At 38.5% G+C, this 15,154-nt stretch overlaps 1 protein-coding gene across 12 annotated transcripts in view; it reads left to right on the forward strand.

The window, feature by feature from the left end:
* Positions 1-14,453, forward strand: part of MARK3 (microtubule affinity regulating kinase 3) — a 65,344-nt gene extending 50,891 nt beyond the window's left edge. Inside the window, exons 16-20 of one of the 12 annotated variants that reach the window (XM_054067890.1) lie at positions 769-933; positions 1,729-1,902; positions 4,208-4,234; positions 8,890-8,934; positions 11,120-14,453. In XM_054067890.1, the coding sequence (XP_053923865.1) occupies positions 769-933; positions 1,729-1,902; positions 4,208-4,234; positions 8,890-8,934; positions 11,120-11,465 (757 nt within the window). In that variant the 3' untranslated portion in view covers positions 11,466-14,453. Of the gene's footprint in view, positions 1-768; positions 934-1,644; positions 1,903-4,207; positions 4,235-8,889; positions 8,935-11,119 lie in introns of all 12 variants that reach the window. The other 11 variants (XM_054067891.1, XM_054067888.1, XM_009559130.2 and 8 more) reach the window with 11 other exon arrangements.
* Positions 14,454-15,154: the final 701 nt, after the last annotated feature.

The raw sequence follows: 15,154 nt of genomic DNA on the forward strand, positions 1-15,154 counted from the left end.
TGCTCCTTTTATAACACATATTATACAGCTGGCACCTTAGCAGAATGGCCAGCACTGTAGACCCTCCTTCAAAGTCTGAATGGTAATTTGGAACACTTAAGGTTTGTGGCCAAGCAATGCAAAATGCTTTTCAACAGTTATACCTCTTGCTTCAGAGAACACCAAGCATTATTCATTGCCTTGTACGTATACAGGTTTATTCATAGTAGCCTTTTTGTTTGGGCTTCTTTGGACTTTAACATTAAATATAACAATAATATTGTTTTCAGTTGTGCTGGTGAAGTCCCTCAGGTATCAAGATTTGACAGCCTGCCCAACTTACACTGATTTCTTTTCACACAGATACATTCTGAAAATAAAGTATTTCACTGCAGTAAATCATCAGTCTTTTGGAAAGTGTAGTCGTTGTGGTTTTTTAATGCATCTTTTTAATGTTAACACAAATACAGGTTGCATCAGTGCCTTCTGCTAATGCATTGGCACAGAGCACTGAGTTACTCAGGTTCTGTACATTGACAAGGGTATCACCACAAACTAGTACTAATGGTAAGAGAATGATGACTTCATAGATGTCCAGTGCTCTAGTAAGGATACTTTTTAAGGGGAGTGTAGGGTAGTTACTGCTTTTTACATAGAAGAGGGCTGCTCGTGTTTTTTTGATAAATCAGTTAATAGAAGGAAAAGTTTGCTTTTTTTCTATGCAGCAGTTTGTTGTTGGTCCATCATGCTCTTCTTTCTGCCTCTGCCTGAACCCAAACCCCCTCACAGCCTGACAGAAATGTTCGCTTACGCAGCTAGCCCTGCTTCAGTTTGTACTACATCCTTCTCCAGTGTTCGGCTGCGACATCAGAAGTCGATGTCCATGTCAGCCTCTGTGCACACGAAGATGATGTTGCCTCCAATAGACAATGGCGCAGATAACTTCAGGCCTATGTAAGAACCTGAAATCGTTGTGAAACTAACTTATACCCACTGCTTCTTAACTTTGTGCTGTGGATTTTTAGTCCTAGATTGTTCTAGTATATATTGCCCACAAGATGTGTGTTTCCTCATTTTTTTCAGTCTTGTTTACATTTGTCTTGTGGTGTGTCAGGCTGTCTGTGACATAATCCTGCAGTTTTTATTCCTAGTGTTAGGAGTATTGGACATTCCCTATTGCCAAAGTTTATGGGAGATTTTAACTGTGTATCCTGAAGGACTTCACTACTTGGAGTGGTTAGCTTGTAGAGAATTTTGTGTAGGATACTTTCAAATTAGCAAGATTCTCAAAGATGTATGTATGGAATGTGGAGGGGGAAACTAAAATTACCTATTGCTTCTCTTTCCTGGAAGGAAACTTTACTCATCTATTCTTTTATCAGTCTTCTCAGTGAAACATTGGATGCCTAGTTTATCTGGTCTTTTCCAGGATACTCCTGTTGCATTTTTCTGCCTATGTAGGTTTCTGTTTCGGCAGCCTTTTAATGCTAACTTCTTACAAATTTTGATTTCATACGGTACTGTAATAATGTTGATATTTGCAATCCTGGCATATATAAAATGTCTGCTTATGCTTTACTGTAGAGCATAGTGTTTCGTGTTTCCTGCAGAACCGTAGTGCTTCTGTAAAGAAGTTCTAGCGTTGTTTTTTGTTTTCTGCTCTAGCACTATTCCCGATCAAAGAACTCCTGTTGCTTCAACTCACAGCATTAGCAGTGCAACCACACCTGATCGTATTCGTTTCCCCAGAGGAACAGCTAGTCGGAGCACTTTCCACGGCCAGCTCAGAGAGCGACGTACTGCTACCTACAATGGACCGCCGGCTTCTCCCAGTCTGTCCCATGAAGCAACACCACTCTCACAGACTCGAACAAGGGGTTCCACTAATCTATTTAGTAAACTAACTTCAAAAATAACAAGAAGGTAAGCCTCTCAAAGTGGCAATGCAACATTTCCTTTTTATCAGGTAGTAGGCATACCTAGTAGTTCATTGCTTAGGTTATTTTGTCCACATTCTCTGATTAATGGCTTAACGATTTCTGCAACTTAAAATGCCCTGGCTTATGTTTTTTTGTAGCTCTTTTGGTTACAGAAGCCATTTGTTTTTATCAGTTGAATTAAATGGGATAAAAAGTGAGACAGCTTAGTCTGTGCTGTTTGTGCTGTGCTCATCATCCTCATGTCTGAGAGGTGCAGATGCTGCAGACCTGAAAACTTTTCATCTCAGTTCAACAGGTGTTCACCCTGAGTGCGTAGTCTGTCAGTAGATGGCATAAACTAGGATCCCAGCCTCGATATTTAATGTAGCATTAGAAGCTCCAGTTGTGTTTCCCAATCATTTAGGCTATTAATATTTACCGAATAATCTTGCTGGCAAGACATGAATAGAAATATCACATATGAAAGGGAGGGGGCAGGAGACAAAAGCTTCTTTTGGCAGTAGCACTAGCACAGGTAATCTTAAGATGACAACAGTACTATGAGTTCAGCCTAGGTAGGAGTCTGGTCAAACTGTTAACAACTTACTTCTGTTTTGACCTTTAGTTTATGGGCAGATTCTGGTTTTGGTGTGAAGGTGTGTTGGTCCAGCCAAGATCTAGCTTAAGCATTTATTGTTCCTGCACTAACAGTTTTTATTCTAGTTGGGCTTCTAGTTTCAAATCCATTTGTGATTTTAAATAGGTTCCCACAAACACTAAAATGGAAAACCATGGATTTTCCTTCTGTATTTAAAACCTGTTTGTTCACATGCTGCATGCTTGAGACCCCTTTGATATCCTCAGCTTGTGTTTGCAGAAGTGAGGGTTTGTTTATCTTTGTCTTCAGATAATCTCCATGCTTTCGTACACTCTCAATCATGTGAAATTTTTTGGACTGTATCATTCTGATCTTGACCTGCTCGATTTTTGGTTTGGGCTTATATCGCATCAGTGCCAAGCCATTTCTTTCCTGTGTGTTTTGATGACTATACATGCCACCCTCTCAGCATCCTGTTCATAGTCACTTATTCCTGCGAAATAATGCTAAGCCAAACTCCAGTTTTTCACAGCTGGCTGATTTCAATTTAGAGAGTGAATTTCTTTAAAAATGTAGGAGATGTTTTTGTGAAAAATAGAAATGTGACAGCTTAGCTGTTGGTAAATGTTTTGCCCTCCTCAGCTCTCTGCCAGCTAGCACTTCCTTGGTGGGGCTTTTTTCCTTCTTTTTCTGTTGAGAGACAGAAGAAAAAGGATTAATTTGGTTTTGGTTTTTTTTTTTTAGGAATTAAATTATTGTCTTTTCGTCAAGTGAAGTTTTAACCATAGACATACTTTTGGCACATCTTTCTTTCTGTACTTGTTTGTAATATCCTTACTTAGTGGTCCAAATGTGGACACTCAAACTGTGAACGTGAAAGCTTTTCACTTGTGCTGCTGGAACATGCCATTTATTGTTGCGTGTCACTCGGTCATTTAGTCAGCATTACCTCCAAATTTCAGCTTTTGCAATGCAGTGTAGTTTTCTTGAAGTTTTTCCCCAGTACTTTGGACAATAGTTTAAATTCCATCTGGACTCGATTAAATAATGTGCAGTTGTAACACAATAGGACCTCTTATGATTGGGGCTTTGTCATAGTAGGTGCTATACAAGCTAGTAAGGAGGTGGATCATCCCATTGAAGCACACTATTATGTCTCTTTAACTTAAACCATTTCATTCATTCTATGGGGGATCAGAATCCTGTTGATTGTTAACTAAACAGTTGTCTACACCAGAATATAATTACAATTTCTACTACTACATTAACTAAATATTTCAGGCAGTTTTTGGTGCAACATGACTGACCTAATGTTAGGAAGGAAGGAAGGAACCTAACTCTGAAAACACTAAGATCTAATTATAGTAGGGTTACTGATTTTTGCTTTCTACTTGAAATACATGAAGAAAATACGAACATATTTTTATGTGGCCTTGCAGATAATGAGTTTGAAAGAGTTTTGACACCAGTACGTATTTAAATTCTTAGTAGCTACTGGTGGCATGTTTCACAGAAAATTCAAGTTCGCAAGTAGCAATGCTAAGATTTTTGAGATCCAAAATCATCTTCTTAATCTCAGAATGTATTGAAGTGTAATTTTGTTGTGCATTTTAAATGAAATATTTTTGCATGTTTCACTCTAAATGGCTTTTTTCAATTTATTTTGTACAAAACTTTTTGTTAATTATTATTTTGGCTTAATTTCTTTTAGAAACATGTCATTCAGGTTTATCAAAAGGTAGGATTTATTTATATTTAAAAAGAAGTGGCTCCTGCAATTAACAACAGATTTGGCTTTCTAGCCTTGGTTTTCTGAAAACTAAACTTTCTGCTAAGAACTAAATACTTTCTTTCTTGAGAAAGAAGCATAGAATAAATCCATTAACTCATGATGATACTTCAGAATCTGTGGCACCTGAATAACAAAGATGCTAAGCATGCCTTGTGAATTCTTCTTTCTTTGATAGAGTTGGTAGTACCAAAGTAATTCTGTTCTCTGTACTAATACACTTAGCATGCTTATGTTTGAAGAATGAGGTGTTTGATAACAATGATGAAAGTTTAAACAAAGCATAAGGTTACAAGTAAATCGAGGTAAGTGATGCTAAATTTACACTTTGTTTTACAATATTTTATAATGAGTTCGAAATGTTGTCTGCAGTTGATACAGTAGAAAGCAAACGGAACGTGGTTATGAATCTATAACAGTTTTGTATGGAAGATCGAATGAAGATTCAGTGGCTGTGTATTTTAAAACGGGATGCATTTGCTGAAGTGAATTGCAGCTGAAGTGCAAATAGAGTACTTCACTTAGGAACAGAAAGTATGACATCTATGCAGATTTATTAACAAAAGGAATGAGCTCAAAAGTCTGACATTTTAAACCCCAAAAATTGAATTTAGTTTTACAATTCAGAGATGAATGAAAGCACTATGTATCTTGTTAGTCCATCATGACTTATGAAAGTTGGTTATACAATTTTAATCCACAAGTAAATTTCCCATTAGAATTTTTGTAATGCTCTGTTGAGTTGCATCGTATCTTGGAGCTTCTTACAGGGTGGTACTTCCAATTTCCAGCTACTGATCAAAATAAGGATAGAGCACCAAAACAGATAAATATTTTAACATTCAAACTGCAAGACTATGCACATGACTGTAATTGGAAGTTTGTCAGACCATTTCAAGGAAATACTTTGATTAGGGAGACCTGAGATACATAAATTGCTTCTTAAATTTGGGGTTATTATGTACAATCTAATTAAATTTACTGATTTCATGAGTAAATGCCATGCCACAGTAATAACAATCGGGGCTCTTTCAAACATGACTCTGTTTAGAACTGGCGTTGATTGGGTTTGCTGGCATTATCCCGGCTGACTTGAGAAAAGCAACGCATGCCAAGTGTTAGCTAAGGAAAGAAACCATCCAATGCAGCATACAGATGAAACTGAGCAGTTTTAACTCAATGTGCATCGTGAGATGTGGGATGCATACCACTTGGCAAGAGGGAGCTTTCATCTCCTAGCAGTCACATTCCTTGTAAAACAAAGGATTGTAATTTGTGTGTCCTGCGCGACTGGATGCATGTAAGTTTGTTACTCTGCTGCTCTAAAGAAAGACAAAAAAATTCTCACACAATTACAGTTTTAACCAAGAAGATTACTGTTCAAATTTGATAATTTAAAAAGGTAAATTTATTAAATATTTTTCTAAAATTTTTCTTTGACTTGAGGCCAGGAATCTTAGACTGTTGTGGAAACAGCTGCTGCATGAATGTCTTTTGAATAAGGGGTTTGCAGAGTCTTACACCACCTACACAGGACCAGAGTGTGCTTTTTAATTCTCTTTTAAGCATGCGTGGTCTCCCTGCATACCTGATCTGGATGTAGATACAAAATTAAATTGAAAATATTGGAGGGGTAGGGAGTTCCTTCTTGCTTCATATGCTGTGAATCTTACCTAAACTCACCATCTTTCATACTGTAAGAGCTACTGTAACCCAGTGGCATGCGTATATCACATAACATCATTCTAGGGAGCTAAACAAAAGTAGGCAATCAGTCACTCCTTTTTAAACTACTGAATTCTAATATTGTACTGGGTACACAGAGATATAAGAGATATCTCTCTCTCTCTCTCTCTATCTTGTACCATGCACTGTCATTGCCAATCTGCACATTGTGGAAGTCTAACTTGTTTTCTGACAGAAAAATCACTTTGTGTTCTGAATTTTATTGCAGCATCTTTTCTCCATTTCCATAAATTGGTCCTACTTCAGCGTCTTGCACTTTTTGCTCTTTTTCTGTATCTTTTTAGCAGTTTTATTTGTGTTTATTTGGATTTTTAACAGAATATACAAAGATGTAAAGAACAGAAAACACAGCATAACTCAGGACAGATGTATGGAAGCATTCTTATTTTTGAAAGTCTTTCACAAACCATAAAGGAGATAGCATGTAGGCATTGCATGATAAATGAGAACATAACTTTTCTGTATATTTGTTCCGTTCTTGAGTCTAAGGAGTATCTTGGTCCATAAATTTACTTTATATAAAAATACAAGCGAAAAAAGATGTTTAGAATATAAACCAGCAGCTTGGAAGCGAAGATTGCATTAGCACTGAAGAGGCCTCAGGGCTGCGTCCGATTTGCAGACCTACTGAAACAGTGCTGCCAGTACATAAGTGACTGTTCCCTAAGCACCAGTGCTGGGCTGCAGAACTGGACCGGAACCATCTCCTTCATGAAGGAATGAGTATCTAGAGAGACTGGCACAGCTCTCCAGAGCTTGACCCAATGGTTCGTATTTGAAGGTGCATATCGCTGAGTGCAGTTCCTGCTGCTAAATGAACAGAACATTGATGCATGGAAAAACTGAACAAAGTAAGGATTTTCTGAGAGGCTGCCATGAAACAGTGTTTATTATTTCAAAGCGCTGATATTTTGTGAATAATTAACTTTCTTAGATTTAGACTGCAGTGATTTAGAAACTAAACAGTTTGGCTTAATTTAAACCTAAAAAGGATCTGAGAGCATCATTAGGGATTTTTTCCTCCTACACTTTTCTGGGCAGATTCCAGTAACAATAAGACTATTGCTGGGTAGACGGTTTATGCTCCGTTTTTCTACAATCTCTAGCAAGTTTTAAAAATAAGTAAATATCCATAGATACCTGCTTGTCTTAACAGAGCTGTCATCCAGTTTGTAGGAACTCAGTAGACTCTTTAAAGTTCAAGTACTCCCAGTTTTTCAGTTGAGCTGCGTCTTCAAATTAGTTGCTTGCTCTGCTCAGTAAAACAAGCCTTTCCCGATCATCTGAAAGGTGTAGATTGTTCAGTTGGTACATGTGATGGTTTCTCCCCTCTTACCTACCCCCTTCTCAGAGTTGTAAAGGATAAGTTTGTGGACTGTATGCCTTACAACTCTTTTTCCACTTTTTCCTGTATCCACTACAGATAAGTAGCACAAGATCTCATGAGAACGACTACCACTGAAAACCTACTTTGAAGAGCTAGAGTTAGTTGAGGACTTGTCAGTTGTTGTCTTCTCAGTATCTTCTTTGTCCTTTTTTGCTTGTGATGACTTTTCATCAGTCAGTGGCAAACATTTCCTAGCAGAGACCCCTCGTACCACATGCTGTGCAGTACCTTAGAGAGCAGGGTTCTGATCAGATGCGATTGTGATAAATGGCTTGTAGATGAGTGACCTACCACTCTAACTGGATTTTTATTGCAATAGCAGCGTGAATTTTGAGCAGGGAGCAGGTTCTGTAGCTGATAGAGTGAGTGCTGCCACCATGCTCCTTGTGATGCTAGCACAACGTCTGTTCCCTTGTGACAAGGACTGCGCAGAGTCATCTTACAAGCCTGTTCTCTCACTGCAACACTCAGAAGGAGGGAAAGGAGGAAGTTAATCCCTGCAACATGCCACACAGCCTGGTATAAATACTGCTGTGTGTCAAAAAATGAGCTTACTGTCTTGACATGCCTATCCCTAGACACCTGCCAACCAAACTGCTTTAATAATTTACTTTATTCCATTGAGTCATGTACTAGCTTAGAGTAGGCTTGATAAGAACCTTATAAAGACAGCTTCCCTGTGAACAGAACTAACACTGAGGCAGTACTGCAGTAATGGGAGGGTAGAGGAACATGAATGTCCCCCTTAATTCTGCTTCATGATACTGGGTTTTTAAAAAATGGTAGTGATCGGCAACAGTTTTAAGTGATGCAAGAAGACAGAAAGCTTAAGTTTGTTTACTCAGATGTGGAAGATGTGTCAGAGTAGAAATAAATAGAGTGGAGTTACATCTCGAGAAACATTGGACTTGCCTCTAAACATTTGCTGAAATGTATATGCATCTCGTTCTTTTGCTTTAAGGTATTTGGTATTGCTTAAACATCTTATGCCACAGAATTTGATGTGCGTGCAAACACACAGTGACCAGATTTGTCCATAAATAGGTTTTGGTTTTCATATATATAGTTTATTTTAAATATAATTATCCTAAAATTAATTAGAAGTTATTATCATTTGGGTGGTACTTACTAAATAACACAACTTCAGTATGCTGTGTGATTTTACTTTAACATCTTTGGCTTTTAGAAGTCCAGCTTGATTTAATGAGTTCTACAGTATTAATGTCTTTAAAGATACAATGTCAAAATTAGTTCTGGGTCTTTATAAAAACTGTAGTTTATAGGCTATAGATGTTACCTTCCAAACTTGTTCTAACCTGTGAAGTTCTTTACATCTTTGTTGCTTTGTGTTTTAACGCACCTTTGCTATGATTGCAATATCTTTTAGCAACCACTTAGATATTGTATATTGTAGTGTAAGATTTGTCTTCTCTTTCCCACTTCCTTTTGCTTCTGCATTCTTTTCAATGAGGCTCCCAACTGAATATGAGAGGAACGGGAGATTTGAGGGCTCAAGGTGAGGGTAAAATTTTTGTTTAAAATGTTACTTAGGTGAGTTTCTCTCCATGATTATGTGGCATAGTGGCTTCAGGCAGCAGCTTTTGTTTTGTGTAAGGCTTTGAAACTAAAAAAAGAAGCGTTTCTGTCTGCAAAACAGCTATTCAAGCTTTGATTGACTTGGTTCTAAACTTTCATCTTTCCTGTTGCTTTTTCCCTTGTGTGTTTCTTTTTCATTTCAATCATTATAATTTGCTGTCGTCTTGTAGCTCTGTAGGTGAGCAGTCTCTAGTGAGGCTGCAAACATGCAGGATAACCACTGAAGGGTGGTAAGATACTTCTTATCTCCAAAATCACTGATCACAATGTATTTCATGTTACACTCTTCAAAAATCTGCATATAAAAAAAAAAAACAAAAAAACCACACTAGAAATAATCAGACTTGTATTGGTTCTGCCAAGTGTTTTCAAGTAGAAAAAGCTTTCTAAAAATAAGCATTGAGTAAAAGTTTATGTTCCCTCTGCCCGCTTACAGCCTTATTAAATTAAGCCTTGAAAGCAAGTCCTGTTTAATTTGCTTGCTGATTTTTATAACGTGTGTTAAAACATGTAGCTGAATTTGACAGCATAACCCAATGACTTGCAGTTTTTTAAAGCCTTTCTAATAGGAGTTAAAACTATTAAATAGGTTATCTTTGAGAAATACATTTATTTATTTTTGAGCTTGCTATCACTTTTTATTTAGTTTTTTCATAATTGCCTGCCTAATGGTGATTGAAGAAAAGCACCATGTAATCAGAAACTCATTGCCAACTATTTTAAAGAGCAGATTGACTTAACATTGTAAATTGAACTTTAAAGCTCAACACGAGACCTTAAGCTGCACGGTTCGGGGTCAGTTAGGTTAGTTTTTTTCAGAAAATATTTCAGTGTGACAGTCAGTACATTTAATTCTCTTGTCCTGAGGACAAGTAAGTTTCAGGAGGCGACTGACAGTGTGCAAATATTCATAAAGCAGATCTCTTGTGTTTTTTTCCTAAAGGTCCCTGTGTAGTTCCTTATTCTTCAGCTGTGTGATTGCTGATTTTAATTGAAGTAGAAGAAGCATTGCAAACTAGAAATTTCTGGAACATTTATTTTCTTTTCCTGTATAACTTTATTTATCTTTGCCAAAATATAAGCTTTTTTAATTATCAAAAAAAGTTGCATACTTGGGAAATGCAGCCTGAGCATTTTGTGCTTTTTTTCTTAAAACTATGACTGGAATAGTAAGCCTCTTACTTGTTGTCTTTGCTAATGGTGTTGAGCAGTTGTCTCACAGTGATTTCCAGCTCCTTCCTGCATGTCAGCCTCAAAGCCACTGAGCTGCATAGTTTGTAGCAGTAAAAGGTTTCATCGCTTTACCTAAGTCAGTTGTTACTATTAAACTTGGAGACAAAATACGTGCCCCATGTTGAAGCTAATGGAAGTAGCCTACAACGTGGTGGGTCTCTGGTGATCGTCTCAAACACACACCAGCGCTGGAAGGCCAGAATGAACCTGAACTGGCCCAGAACTGGATGGCACGTGTTGGCTATAGCACAGTAGTTAGGTGACCCCTGGCAAGGTCCCTTTGTCCTGCTGTCCTTCCTCCTGCTTGAAACTAATAACAGTGGGACTCCATGGGCCCTCCCAGTGTCTGGTCTTCAACTTTTTGCACGGGAGGAGGTACAGAGGGGAACCTTCAGGACAGGGGTATGAGTGGGCACCTTTCATGAGCTGGCATTCCCACAGCCTGGGCTGAGCACCCTTTAGTCACGAGTCAGTGCTATTCAAATGTTCCAGAAACTTCTAGCGCAGAGCTGGTGTTTCATCTGTCCACGTGGCCCGAGAATAGGAGTTTGAGCAGGACCGGCCTTAAAATCGAGCCCTAGGTGATGCATGTAGCTCTACCTCTGCAAGGTCATTTTCCTCATTCTCCTGACTCCAGTGACTTCCAGTCATGTTGCTTGTCATATCATACCGTCGTTTCTGCCCCAACAACTAGTGCTTTACCTTGACTGTGTGTTTGTCCAGCAGCTGGGAAAGTGGGGCATTGCTCGCAGCTGGAACCTCTAGATGCTGTTCTAATACCAGTAGTGTGCATTGAGTGTTACTTTGCTTCACTAACATAAAATGTGGAGAATGTAGCTACCCCTGCTAACTAATAAATACCTGTCTTTCAGCCGCAATATACCTGTGGATCAGAAGGATGAGAACAAGGAAGCCAAGCCTCGGTCACTGCGTTTTACCTGGAGCATGAAAACCACCAGCTCCATGGATCCCAATGACATGATGAGGGAAATACGAAAGGTCCTGGATGCCAATAATTGTGACTACGAACAAAGGGAGCGTTTCTTGCTTTTCTGTGTCCATGGAGATGGGCATGCGGAAAACCTTGTACAGTGGGAGATGGAGGTGTGTAAACTGCCAAGACTGTCCCTGAATGGAGTTCGCTTTAAGCGGATATCGGGAACATCCATAGCTTTTAAAAACATTGCTTCCAAAATTGCCAATGAGTTAAAGCTGTAACAAGGAAAATAGTTACGTTGTAAATTAGTTAGCAATTTCAAGTGTTTTTGAGAATTCCAATGGAAATGTATAGAATAACATTAGGCAATAACTTCTGCATCCTTCTGAATAGTGATATTAAAAAAAAAAAAAGCTGCTGAGCTGGGAGGGAGAGTTGGACTTTTTTATAAGTGCACTACAGCATTAAAGTTGCCTACTATGTAAAATATTACCCCTTCTGCTTTATTTCCATTGCTCCATTTGACAACAAATCAAAACACAGAATATTTTCATTTAAATATGCCTCCTGTTTGTGTGGACGTGTGAATGTACAGTATGTGTGTATAATATATAAAGTATTATATGTAAACAATTCATTTACAACATCAAGCTGTACCAGTACCTCTTTTTGGGCTAATTTTGGTGCTAAAAATTGAAATGGCCAAGGAGGAAACACTTGAGTTAATATTTTAAAAAACTGAAGCGATAACCAGTAAACGCAGGTTTACAGTTCACTGCTGTGTTAAGAAAAAAAAGTGTGTGAAGGTTTTGGATTTACGGTTGTGAACATTATTAGTCCTGTTTCCTAAGTAGATCTCATGAGATTATTAAAAAAATCACTTTTACTGAGTAAGTCTTGCATTATATTTTGCCCACCTATTTATTATTTAAGTCTGAATCAAATTTTGAAGATGTAGTTGATTTGTGCATTAAAAACTTGGGTAAACACTTCCATTCTTACGCTTCTGCTAAGCTGCTAAAGTTGTATCTTTGTCCTTTTGGCTTATGAGTATTGATTGCAGCTAAGAACACTTTTCTGTTGTTCCACCGTTCCTCTACAGAACGAGGCAGTCTCAAAGGATGTGCTAAATGCCGACTAGTGACTTTCTTTCAGACCAAGCTAGCTCTCCATTTTAGTCTAAGTCAGACTGATACAAAGCACAAAAGGACTCTCAAATAACAACCGTATTTCAATGCAAGTTGCCATGTCCGAGTCAGTGCCATTCTGAGGTTTGCTGCATTTGGGACAATATAGTGCTTTGCATTCTGGGCATGCACAGTATTGAAACCCAAAATTGGGAATCAAATTGGATACTGATCTCCTCTGTTGTAATGTCCAACTTGCTGAACTACAGCCATAGGCAGTAGCAGTTAAAACTTTCCCTTGCAGCTCTCTTCCAGTTAGCTTCCACTTGGCTCTGGTTGTATTGCTTTTGATGGCTTTATGCCAGTTGTGTCTCTAGCTTCTGCTGCAAAGAGAGTCTACTGTCACTCTTTTAACGAGCAGTGTTAAGCCTGCCCTTGATGAACTCTGATGGCCAGCTAGCTTTCTGTAGGATGCAAAACTGCTCTGAGATGGTCCCTGGTTTTTAACTATCACTGTGGTGAGCTGGCTTTGATTTTGGAAACTAGAATGAAATTATTTTTTCATGTGTTGTTTCCTACTGATGCTCAGTTTATTTCATTGAGGACTTCTGTAGATAATATCCTGCATTATCTACTCAACCTTTTGTATTAATGTTCTATGGTTATATTTCAGTGAAGCACTTAAGCATGTACTTAACATGTGCTTTAAACTGGAGCCTAAATTTGCATTTTAAATTTGCAGTGAGCTAATAGTTACTCATTGTACACAGTTCAGATTTGGCCCGAGGTGAAAATGCAAAGTCCTTAATATTTTGCAAGTTAGTTCTTGTGATCTGTAGTCTGTGAAGGCAGCAGACTTCCCCCCTCTCCCTAAGCATTGGTATTGGATATGCTAGTTTAAAGGGTTACCATAGTTGTAAATGTAGTCAATATTCCTGAATTTGCATTTTATTCTCTGTATATTCTGTATCACACCATGGCTTGAGAGCTCCAGGTGCTACCGGAGTTCAGTTGGCTTTCAGTGCTCTGCCCGTGCCTGTGCTGCTCGGTATGGGTTTTTCCATGAAAACTCCATTTTGTAATAGCAATAAGACATTTCAGGGCAGTCATTGTACTTTCTCAGGTGAAGAGTCACCTAACCTTTCACTTCCGACATTTTAAGCACTCCTCCAAATGTATTTTTTTCACCCGGCAGTGCACTTTGTTGTCTGAACTGAAAAAGTGTTCTGATAAATGATGTAAATCTGTATTCGATGGAAGTTCCAAAAGATTTCATATTAAATGTTTTCTGAAATACTCTCTTCCTACTTCACCTGTTAAGTACGTAATTGTTTCAAAAAAGTGCACCAGTATCATACTTCAGATATTTAAAGTTTCTACTTAAGTATTTTTTTTAAAGTGTTCTCAGAAGGTTCTTTCAGAGTAAATCTGTATTTGAGGTATTAAAATAAAAAAGCTTACTGTGATCAGAAACAGATTTTTAGCAGTTTCCTCCCCAAATGTGCTGTAAAATTACCAAGCTGCAAGACTATACCGACTATACCCTTGTTTCTTTAGCGTGCTGCGTGCTTACTGCTGCGCACCTCTAGGAGTTGCCTGGGAAGGAAAACTGCTTTCTTCAGCTCACCAAACCAAAGACACACTTCTTGCGAATATGGGCCTTTTATTTGTTCCTATTCCTTGGGGATCTGTGTCGGTTTATCAGCACTGCTGCCGATGTAACTCTGCAGAACTACAGCTGGTTTTTCTCTCTCCTTAAGAGACAAGTTTTAGAAATAATCAGAGGTCAGTATGCGGTGAGGATGGAGCAACAGGCATAGGCATTTTGAGGCACGTCTAGCAACCGTGAAGTGGTTTTATGAAGTGGCATGACTGGTGTCCTGTAACTACTGGGCGAAATGGTGTGTTTGAGAGGTGTTTGTAATGGGCTTGTGACTAAAGGTTTGCATCGCCGAAACCCATGTCGTCCAGTTTGGAAGAAGTCGCTTGGTTTCTGGGTCTGGCAGAGAAAAAAGTCATCAGAATTTAGAGATGTATATTAAGACAGAAAAACTGAATGCTGAGCAGGAATAAACAAGTTCAGATGAACTTTTTCATGCAAACCTTTCCTGTACTTGGACTTTCTAAAACACTGCAGTCTATTTTACCTCTTCAGAAGGTCTCAGGTCCCTGATCATGTTGAGAAGTAGAGAGAGGTAGATTAGAGGAAAAGCAGGTCCTGCTAGTCTCAAGTGCTTCGCTTACTACTTTTATTCAGGCTACAGCATCTGGTCCCATCTGGGTGTGAGTTCAAAGATGTTTAGTAGAGATTTGGGCAAGGTTCACCTTTTTATCTTATACTGCAGTAAAATTTCAAGATCAAATGTAGTGAGATCCTGTATCCCAGATTTTTTTAATCACAGCATTTTTTGTCAGGATATATTAGGTTATTTAAAAAAATAATTTGAAATTACTATCAATTTTTTTATTTTAAAGAAATTAAGTCAGAGGTTCAGAAGTCATCCTAGTCATATGGCGAGATTGTAGGAGATCTGGACTTAAAGATCTTCAATTCAGTTAAAACCTCGGCTATACATGGGCCTATTAGGATAATGTGCAAAGGCTTTTAATCAGCCTTTCCCACGGCTGCTGTGTCATCCACTGTGTTGGGGATTGCAGTTAATTAGGGCTGTAGCCAACCCAGAGAACCATTTTCTCTGTTAAGCCCTGGCCCTGAGCAGCAGAACGCACCCGGCTGCTTTGAGTTAGAGCCCACTTGGTCGTGCTGGTTTCAGGCACCTTACTGGGTGTGGACAGAGGCCACCTATGAACCAGTGGCTTTTTCTGTATTCCAAGGGTGGAGT

This window comes from Cuculus canorus, chromosome 5 (genome assembly GCF_017976375.1).
Source record: "Cuculus canorus isolate bCucCan1 chromosome 5, bCucCan1.pri, whole genome shotgun sequence".
NCBI classification, from domain to species: domain Eukaryota; kingdom Metazoa; phylum Chordata; class Aves; order Cuculiformes; family Cuculidae; genus Cuculus; species Cuculus canorus.